This window comes from Bison bison, unplaced genomic scaffold, assembly GCF_000754665.1.
Source record: "Bison bison bison isolate TAMUID 2011002044 unplaced genomic scaffold, Bison_UMD1.0 scf7180017864181, whole genome shotgun sequence".
Classification (NCBI taxonomy): domain Eukaryota; kingdom Metazoa; phylum Chordata; class Mammalia; order Artiodactyla; family Bovidae; genus Bison; species Bison bison.
Window position 1 is genome coordinate 5,823,671 of NW_011494753.1, and position 10,690 is coordinate 5,834,360.

A 10,690-nucleotide genomic window follows, 5' to 3' on the forward strand; every position below is an offset into this window, starting at 1 on the left:
TTGTTGGCAAAGTAATGTCTCCACTTTTGAATATGCCATCTAGGTTGGTCATAACTTTCCTTTCAAGGAGTAAGCACCTTTTAATTTCATGGCTGCAGTCACCATCTGCAGTGATTTTGGAGCCCCAAAAAATAAAGTCTGACACTGTTTCCACTGTTTCCCTATCTATTTCCCATGAAGTGATGGGACCAGATGCCATGATCTTAGTTTTCTATGGTTTACATGACTTAAATTCTTAAGGCTATGAGCTCTCATCTGTGAATTTTGGTCCCTTTCAATTCTAAGTGCTAAGATGTATCTCATAGAATTTTCCAAGCAACAGTTTGTCCCTAAATAAGTCTGTGATTCTGGAAGTCATTTCTTTATCACAACTTCCCCCACTGTAAATGTATTAAAAATGTATTTTAAGCATTCATTTGCCAGAGTAGATAATTTACATTTAGAGTTAAGGCCAGCAGACTTGGGGCTACAGTCATGTTAGAATGTAAATGGCTGGCCCCAGTGTTCTGAAGTCTATCTGTTCTCCTTGCTGGCTTGATCCATCCAGTCCTGCCTCATAGAATTCTGCTGGCTTGTCCTGTGTTAGCACCTTTTTTTAAAAAAGCTTGTTCTGTATTACTCCTTGCTATAATAATTGCAAAGGCAGAATAGCCTCTAATCTTTTTTTCCCCCCAAGAATAGTTGACAGAATATATCTTTCCATCCATCTAGATAGCGGCTCTGAAGTCAAAAGCTACTTGGTGAGGCTGCTGACTTACCTCCCAGGAAGACCCATAGCTGAGATTCCCATTGGCCCTCAGCTCTTATATGAAATTGGAAGGCTAGCTGCTAAGTTGGATAAAACACTGGAGGTAAGATTTGGGATTTTATTTTGTTTATCAGAATTGTTCTTTGTTGGTTTTGATTTATTTTAAATACACCCAGGCTCAGACTCTTTTTATTTGGTGCCTCTTAACATGTATTGGGGTTGGCCAGAAAGTTTTGGTTAGTGAATATGTTGTTCAATACAGTTCTTGGTGAATATGAAAAATGTGACCTTTCTGTATAGGTCTAAATGAATGAATGAAATTCATGAATGAATTTTTTGGCCAACCCAATCTGATATTAGGAAGAAAATAAGATATTAGATGCATGAATATTGACAGGTTTATTTTTGCCCAGGTCTGTACTTTATTAGCTTCGTGGCAAGATTACCTACATCTTTAGAAATTCATGATATCCTCTATGCTGCTCACTGAAAACAGTCTGCATTCACAAATTAAAATCCAAAGTTTTCACAAGACATAATCAACCAGAGCTCTGTATGAAACAATAGCTATGTTACAAATGGATTGAAATGACTTGTATTAAAAATGTTTTTGTTGTATAGAAAAGATACATTGTTGGACAAATATTTTTCCAAAGGTACCCACAAAACATCTTCATTTAATGAACAAATGTTCATTGAGAACCCATTCTATGCCAGGAACGGGGGAGACAATAGGGATTCCCCTGTCCTAGAGGAGTGTGTTCCAAGGGACACACAGACACTTGAAAAAGTAACCGCAGTTTGTATGAGTAAAACATTTGCAATTACCCACTGAATCCTGGCCAGTCTACCTCTCAGATGTCTACAATCCATCTCCTTTCCATTCCTGCCTTGACTATCCCTCCCTGCATTCAGATCTTTTTCACCTTCAGTTTATTTTTTATACCAATCAGAGTTACTTTTTAAAATTACAGATCCGACCATGTCAGTTCCATAATTAAAATCTTTCAGTGGCCTCTCACTGCTTTCAAAGTAAAGGCCAAGGCCCTCAGCGTCTTTCAGACAAGGCCCCGCTGGCCTCGTCCCTGCCTCTGCCCCCTCAGTCTCGCTGTCCGTGTCTTCCCTTTCATGCTTCTCTCACCAAAGTAGAACTTCTCATCGTCCCCCGAATGTGCCTTTCTCTTTCATGCATCTCTGCCTTTGTTATCTTCTCAACCGTTAATACCTTTTCCCCTGCTCTGCAAAATTCCTGATTATCCTTGAACACACAGCTCAGGAATCACTTCCCCTGTGAAATCTTCCCTGGTCCCTTTCTCTTCCCAGGCTGTGCAAAGAGGATCACTTCCTGCTGTTTGCTCCATTGGAACTTGTGCATCCATCAACTCACATGATTCCATGGGTTGACTGACGGGGTCCCTCTGCTCTTCGTGGTATTAATTGGGGTCACTCATGCAGCTCTATTTGGCTGCAGTGCTTCAGATCCTTTCCATGTGTCCTTTTTTCTTCATGTGGTGTCCCATCCTCCAGGATGGTCTTGCACATCCTTGCAATGTGACTGCTGGCTTCTGAGACAGATTCAAAATGACAAGCCCCGAGTGGACGACTGCTTATCAAGACTCTACTTGATTCATGTTAGCTTACATTTCATTAGCCAAAGCAAGTGACATGTCTAATCCCAAGTAGGAGAAGCTGCACAAGGGCATGCACACCAGGAGGCATGGTTCATGGGAGGCCACTGGGGTAACAGTCTACCATGATGGTATTGTAATTTAGTTGCTTGTACTTCCTGTTACATATGCTACATAAGAAACAATGATCTTAAGAGAAATTGGTCTACATCTTAATTATTTGTTTTTCTTCCTTGGTGTCTAGCAGTGTCAAATACATATTAGATATTCAAGGAGGGCTTCATAAAAAGTTTTTAATTTAAAAAAGCTTATGAGCTGGTTTTAAAAGTCTTGAATCCATCAGTCAGTCAGAGAAAAGGAGGAAGGGTATTCAGTGAAAGGAAAGAGCATGCAAGAAATCATGGCAGAACAATGACCATGTTCCAGAACCTCTGAATAATTTACTGTGGCTGGAACATAGGGTTTACACCTGAGAGAGATAGGAGCTAAAGTTGGAAACATAGAGTGGAGTCAGATTATAAAATATGTTATCATAAGGAGTTTGGACTTTGTCTTATTTTCTTGGACAGTAGGGAGACTTGGAGGCTTTTTAAACAGGAAAAACATTCTAATTTATAGCCCAATTAGTGCCAATATGATGGCTTGATTGGCAGAAAGCCAGAATGGAGGCAGGGACTGCATCTAGGGAGCTAATGCAGTAATCAAGAAAAAGCTGTTTGAGGACTGGAACAAAGAAAAGGTTCAAAATATATTTAGGCGACAGAGCCAACTGAATTTGATGATTGATTTAATGTTAAGGATGGAGGAGAGGAAAGGGCTGAGCAGGACATGGATTCTAATCTGGATCTGCTGGGACAAAACTCCATTCTGAAATAGGCAGGATTCTCCCCTTGTAGCCATCCTGGAGTCACCTGCACAGCCTGGAACAAAGGACTGGAGGGATGGGACGGGGAAGAGTATCAGACATGGGTTTAGAAGGTGTTGAGATCTGTGAAAGTTTTTTAAGGCTTCCTGCCATACAGAACGGAGAAGGCAATGACACCCCACTCCAGTACTTTTGCCTGGAAAATCCCATGGACGGAGGAGCCTGGTGGGCTGTAGTCCATGGGGTCGCTAGAGTCAGACACAACTGAGCGACTTCACTTTCACTTTTCACTTTCATGCATTGGAGAAGGAAATGGCACCCCACTCCAGTGTTCTTGCCTGGAGAATCCCAGGGACGGGGGAGCCTGGTGGGCTGCCGTCTATGGGGTCGCACAGAGCGGACACGACTGACTCGACTTAGCAGCAGCAGCAGCAGCCATACAGAAAAGCAGATCAGCCTCTATGCATTCCACATGTGCTCCACTAGTGTCTGCTGGGATCAGCTTGCCTACTCCTATTCCTTGATTCTGTCTGTCTGTCTTTTTTCTATCTGGTCGGCGCTTTAGAGAAAAGAGTAAGACAGAGCCTTTAGATGAGTTAAGTGAGAGATGAGACAGGGCCAAGAACACTTTAACAAGAAGTTTTAGGAGGGTTTTTTAATTCTCTCTACCCCAAAAGACTTGATATTTATTATTTTCTGGGAATGAGGGAAGAAATTCTTTTCTGCTTTATAGTAAAAGTGTGTTTCTTATAGGCAGCATATATATGAATCTTGTTTTTTTTTAAATCCAGTCTGATAATCTGTGCTCTCTAGTTGGGATGTTTAGAGCATTTATATCTACTGTGATTTTTGTATGGTTAGGTTTAAGCCTGTCATCTTGATATCTGCTTTTTTTTTGTCACATCAGTTCTTTATTCTCTAATTTGCTTTTTTTTTTTCTGCCTTCTTTTGGCTTGTGTATTTTTTATGATTTCATTTAACCTCCTTTGTGGGCTTATTAGCTATAACTGTTGACTTTAGTGGTAACTTTAGGGTTTATAGACTACATCTTTAACTGGTCACGGTCTGCCTTCAAGTTTATCACTTCATGTGTGGTATATGTACCTGACATAGTACACTTCTGCTTCTTCCTTCCTGTCCTTATTCTGTTGTTATGCTCAGTTATTCAGTCATGTCTGACCCTTTGTGGCCTCATGGACTGTAGCCCACCAGGCTCCTCTGTCCATGGAATTTTCCAGGCAAGAATACTGGAGTGGGGTGCCATTTCCTATCCTAGGGGGATCTTCCTGACCCAGGGATCAAACCCAGCTCCCTGTGTCTCTTGCATTGCCAGGTGGACTCTTTACCTCTAGCGCCACCCAGGAAGCCCTATACCTTTGTTGTCATACTTTTTACTTATATATTGTTATTTTTGTTTAAACTTTCAATTATCTTCTAAGAGATTTAATCAGGAAAAAATTATATATTTGCCTGTACGGTTCCCTTTTTCAGTGCTCTTCACACTTTTTGTCCATCCTTATTATTCCCATCTACCTAAAAGACTTCATTTAACATTTCCTATAGTGTGGGGCTGCTGATAATGAATTTTTTCAGCTTTTGTATATCTTTGTTTCACCTTCATTTTTGAAAGATATTTTCATTGGACATAAACTTTCAGGTTGACTGTCTTTTCCAGTGTGCTTTAAACACACGCCACTACTTTCTTCTTTTGCATTGTTTCTGACAAGAAATCCGCTGTCAGATTGTTCCTCTGAATTTAATATGTATGTCATGTGTATGTGTGTGTGTGTGTGTGTCTTAAGATTGTCTCTGTCTCTACTTTTGAGCAATTTGATCATGATGTTTCCTGTGCTTGGTGTTCACTGAGCTTTCTTGAGTGGTGCGGTTAAGTAACTTGGAAGCAGTTTGGTGATTTTCTGTCTTAATATTTCATAGTTTGTGTCTTAATACATCTGAGCTGACTGTGGCTCAGATCATGAACTCCTTATTGCCAAATTCAGACTTAAATGGAAGAAATTAGGGAAAACCACTAGACGATTCAGGTATGACCTAAGTCAAATCCCTTATGATTATACAGTAAAAGTGACAAATAGATTCAAGGGACTAGATCTGATAGATAGAGTGCCTGAAGAACTGTGGATGGAGGTTCGTGACATTGTGCAAGAGGCTGTGATTAAGACCAACCCCAAGAAAAAGAAATGCAAAAAGGCAAAATGGTTGTCTGAGGAGGCCTTACAAATAGCTGAGAAAAGAAGACTCGCTAAAGGCAAAGAAGAAAAGGAAAGAAATACCCATTTGAATGCAGAGTTCCAAAGAATAGCAAGGAGAGATAAGAAAGCCTTCCTCAGTGATCAGTGCAAAGAAGTAGAGGAAAACAATAGAATGGGAAAGACTAGAGATCTCTTTAAGAAAATGAGATACCAAGGGAACATGTTATGCAAAGATGGGCACAACAGAGGACAGAAATGGTATGGACCTAACAGAAGCAGAAGATTTTAAAAAGAGGTGGCAAGAATACACAAAACTATACAAAAAAAGATCTTCATGACCCAGATAACCACAATGGTGTGATCACTCACCTAGAGGCAGACATCCTGGAATGCGAAGTCAAGTGGCCTTAGGAAACATCACTATGAACAAAGCTAGTGGAGGTGGTGGATTTCCAGTTGAGCTATTTCAAGTCCTAAAAGATGATGCTGTGAAAGTGCTGCACTCAATATGCCAGCACATTTGGAAAACTCAGCAGTGGCCACAGGACTGGAAAAGGTCAGTTTTTATTCCAATCCCAAAGAAAGGCAATGCCAAAGAATGCTCAAACTACCGCACAATTGCACTCATCTCACAGGCTAGCAAAGTAATGCTCAAAACTTCCAGATGTTCAAGCTGGATTTAGAAAATGCAGAGAAACCAGAGATCAAATTGCCAACATCTGTTGGATCATTGAAAAAGCAAGAGAGTTCCAGAAAAACATCTACTTCTGCTTTATTGACTACAACAAAGCCTTTGTGTGGATCACAACAAACTGTGGAAAATTCTTCAAGAGATGGGAATACCAGATCACCTGACCTGCCTCCTGAGAAATCTGTTTGCAGGTCAAGAAGCAACAATTAGAACTGGACATGGAAAAACAGACTGGTTCCAAATCTTGAAAGGAGTATGTCAAGGCTGCATATGGTCACCCTGCTTATTTAACTTATATGCAGAGTACATCATGAGAAATGCCAGGTTGGAGGAAGCACAAGCTGGAATCAAGATTGCCGGGAGAAATATCAATAACCTCAGATATGCAGATGACACCACCCTTAAGGCAGAAAGTGAAGAAGAACTAAAGAGCCTCTTGATGAAAGTGAAAGAGGAGAGTGAAAAAGTTGGCTTAAAGCTCAGCCTTCAGAAAACTAAGGTCATGGCATCCGGTCCCATCACTTCATGGCAAATAGATGGGGAAACAATGAAAAGTGTGAGATAATTTATTTTGGGGGGCTCCAAAATCACTGCAGATGGTGATTGTAGCCATGAAATTAAAAGATACTGACTCCTTGGAAGGAAAGTTATGACCAACCTAGACAGCATAGTAAAAAGCAGAGACATTACTTTGCCAACAAAGGTCCATCTAGTCAAAGCAAGGTTTTTCCAGCGGTCATGTATAGATGTGAGAGTTGGACTATAAAGAAAGCTGAGCGCTGAAGAATTGATGCTTTTGAACTGTGGTGTTGGAGAAGACTCTTGAGAGTCCCTTGGACTGCAAGGAGATGCAACCAGTCCATCCTAAAGGAAATCAGTCCTGAATATCCATTGGAAGGACTGATGCTTAAGCTGAAACTCCAATATTTTGGCTACCTGATGAGAAGAACTGACTCACTGGAAAAGACCCTGATGCTGGGAAAGATTGAAGGCAGGAGGAGCAGAGGACAACAGAGGATGAGATGGTTAGATAGCATCACCGACTCTATGGACATGAGTTTGAGTGAGCTCCAGGAGCTGGAGATGGACAGGGAAGCCTGGCATGCTGCAGTCCATGGGGTCACAAGGAGTCAGACACAACTGAGTGACTGAATTTGAACTGAACTTCATACTTTATGGGTGGGACCAGGAATGGGTTTAGTGTAGGATGGTTATTCCCACTATTAATGCAAGACCCTTCTGAGTCTCTACCTAATGTCCCATGAACTGTGAGCCTGATTGGTGGAACAGGCAGTATTCCTGACCCTGTGTTGTCCAAGTACCATTCCCTCTAATCTTTCAGGTGGTTCTCTCCCCAGCTTTGAGTACCTTTCCTCATCCTCTGTACTGATCATACATATCTGCCAGGTTTCAAGGCAGACATCTACAGATCTGTAAAGTTCTCTCTGTCTCTGTAGCAACCTGTGGCAACTTGCTCTGCCTCCTCAACTCAGTATATATTTAGGAATTGTTTTCAGATATTACTTTTATTTAGAGAAACCTCTGAACTGATTGGAATGCTCAGGAAAGTCTCTCAACCACCCCCATAATAAAATCTATAAAATGAGCTGTTGAAATGAGCATCTGTTCCATAAGAGTTCTTTATCATTGACCTCTCTTTCTACGCTCCCTGTGGCCTGCATTGTTGTGCCTGTTGCGGTTGAGGTTTCAATTTTTACCTCTAAATTCTGAAATCACAATTACGGTTCTAAGACGGAGATAGCACCACACCATTGCTGACAGTGAGTTCTGATGTGTAGTTAACCACCTTCTGTTCTGCTGTGCAACTTAAGTTGTCTCATATAGGACAGGAGAGTTCTAGAGGAAACCAAGAGAAGCATTCCTCACTAGGTATTATAACGCATTTTATCATGCTTTATTCCCATTGTTCATGCCCTCACCTAACCTCACCCCAGGGCTTTGCAGGTGGTAGGTTCTTACTTTCTGTACAAACACTAGGAACCATGGAGTCTGCCCAAGATATCATTTAGGTGAAGAATTTTAATCCCATAGGGGTGGCAGAGACTGTGACTGTTTTATTTTGCTGGGGAGGTGGCTGGGGCATTGAAGCTTCCAGCAGGTGGGTAGGCTTAGGGGGCCCAGAGTACAAGGAGCGCTTGGGTGGTCATTGCCAAAGTCAAGGCATTCACAAGTAAAGACACCAACTGACCTGTACTGGAATTTGATTGCTTTGTTCACAGATGAGCTGGAGGTTAGTCTCAGGAGATTCATTTAAGTACAAGAAAGAAGAAAATGCTGGGCAGGCTTAAAAGTATAGTCACAGATTTATGGTAGAGGAAACAAGGTGTTTGAAAAATGGGAATTGGGATGAGAGGTAGAGTGAGGAAGATGACAAGAGGTAGATTTAGACAGACTAATAAAGAGTAGTGATTAAACTACCAGAAATTCAGGTTGGTGTGGCATCGAGCCAGAACATGGAAAGGCCAGAGAAGTCAAGCACATCAGCTGCAAAGTTCACATTCAACAAACATTTACTGAGAACTTATTATGTATGAAATCTTTATTTACTTCGTGTCTTTGTTTTTTTTTTTTAATAATTTAAAAATTTTATTTGGTTTTGGTTGTGTTGGGTCTTTGTTGCTGCACTGGCTTTTCTCTCAGCGAGCAGGGGTTACTCTTCATTGCATTGTGCAGGCTTCTCGCAGTGGCTTCTTTTGTTGCGGAGCACAGACTCAAGGGCGCCAAACTTCAGTAGTTGCAGCATGTGGGCTCAGTAGTTACGGTTCCCAGGCTCTAGAGCACAGGCGTACTAGTTACAGCCAACGGGCTGAGTTGCTGCACAGTATGTGGGATCCTCCTGGATCAGGGATCCAACTCGAGCCTCCTGCATTGATGGGTGGATTCTTGACCACTGGGCCATCAGGAAAGCCCCTCACTAGCCATATGGATTCCTGGGATCCCCAGGTGGAGGGAACAGCAAATACAAAAGGGGTGGGAAAGTGCCTGGAGTGTTCCTTGAAAAGCAGGGAGGTCAGGGTCAGTGTGGTTGAAGGAGAGTAGAAAAACATTGTCAAAGATGAAGTCCAACAGGGAACTGGAGGCCCGGGGCAGATCTCTTTAGAGCTGCTTCCATTCCTTTGTAGTCTGCAGATGGTAATCCTACCTTCTCCCACTTATGAGGATGGGCAGTGAGGGGAGGGGAATGTGCTCTCAAAACTGTGAGATCCTGGGCAAATATGATATTTTGACCACTTTGTGGATTAAGGTAAATTAAGCAAGTCAGTGACCATGAGAGAATGCCAACCCTCTTCCAAAGGCCCACGTGGCCCACCCTTCAGAGGGTGTAGTCTTCTAGCCCACAGCAAAACTCTTCAGCAGTGCTTGTGTTGTCAAAGAGTCTAAGAGTTTCTTTGCTTTTGATTTAGAAATTCCATCACCCAAAGCTAAGTAGTCTTCATCGGGAGAACTTCATCTGGAATCTGAAAAGTGTTCCTCTTCTGGAGAAATACCTCTATGCCTTGGGCCAGAATCGGAATCGAGAGATTGTTGAACAGGTCATTCAGCTGTTCAAGGACGAAGTGATGACCAGTCTAAGTCATTTTAGAGAATGTGAGTACCCCACCCCCCCAATCAAGTAAGTGTATTTCTTAATTTTTAAAGTGTCAAATTTCAAACCATCAGAAAAGTATGGAGGTACAACTTAGCTTTATCAATCTTAATCAGTTCAGTTCAGTTGCTCAGTCGTGTCCGACTCTTTGCGACCCCATGAACCGCAGCACGCCAGGCCTCCCTGTCCATCCCCAGCTCCCATGGTTCACCCAAACTCATGTCCATCGAGTCGGTGATGCCATCCAACCATCTCATCCTCTGTCGCTCCCTTCTCCTCCTGTCCTCGATCTTTCCCGGCATCAGGGTCTTTTCAAATGACTTTGTCATATTTGGTCCTATTGCTTTTAAAGAATAATACTTTCATCTCCCTTAAAATTGCTAAATTTGAAGCCCCTCTAAATTTACATGATTCTGCCTCTCCCCTCCCTACTAAATTTGCATACATCTTTTCATATTACTCAGTTGTATCCAACTCTTTGCTACCCCATGGACTCATACAGTCCATGTATTCCCCAGGCCAGAATACTGGAGTGGGTAGCCTTTCCCTTCGCCAGGGGATCTTCCCAACCCAGGGATTGAACCCAGGTCTCCCGCATTGCAGGCAGCTTCTTTACCAGCTGAGCCACAAGGGAAGCCCTTTAATATTATAACATATGTATTTATAAATTACCTTTATAGTATTTTGCATACTTTCAGACTTTAGATAAATGGCATCATGCTGTATATTATCGTCCTGCAAACTGATTTTTTATTCAACATTATGTTTTTCAGATTGATCCATTTAACAGATGTAGTTCTAGTTCATTTAGTTGATGAGTTTTAACTGCTGAATAATATTCCATTGTGTGTGTGTGTGTGTATACTCTGATTTGTTTGAATGTAATTTTTGGAGTCTATTCTCTTGTTAGTGGATTTTTAGGTTGGTTCCTTTATATATAT

General features: G+C 41.7%; 1 protein-coding gene across 4 annotated transcripts in view; it reads left to right on the plus strand.

Annotated features, from left to right (window-relative positions):
* HYKK (hydroxylysine kinase) overlaps positions 1–10,690 on the plus strand; it is a 29,060-nt gene that overhangs the window by 7,075 nt on the left and 11,295 nt on the right. For all 4 annotated transcript variants that reach the window (XM_010843284.1, XM_010843286.1, XM_010843283.1 and 1 more), the window contains 2 exons: positions 712–851; positions 9,568–9,751. In XM_010843284.1, the coding sequence (XP_010841586.1) occupies positions 712–851; positions 9,568–9,751 (324 nt within the window). The remainder of the gene's footprint in view (positions 1–711; positions 852–9,567; positions 9,752–10,690) is intronic.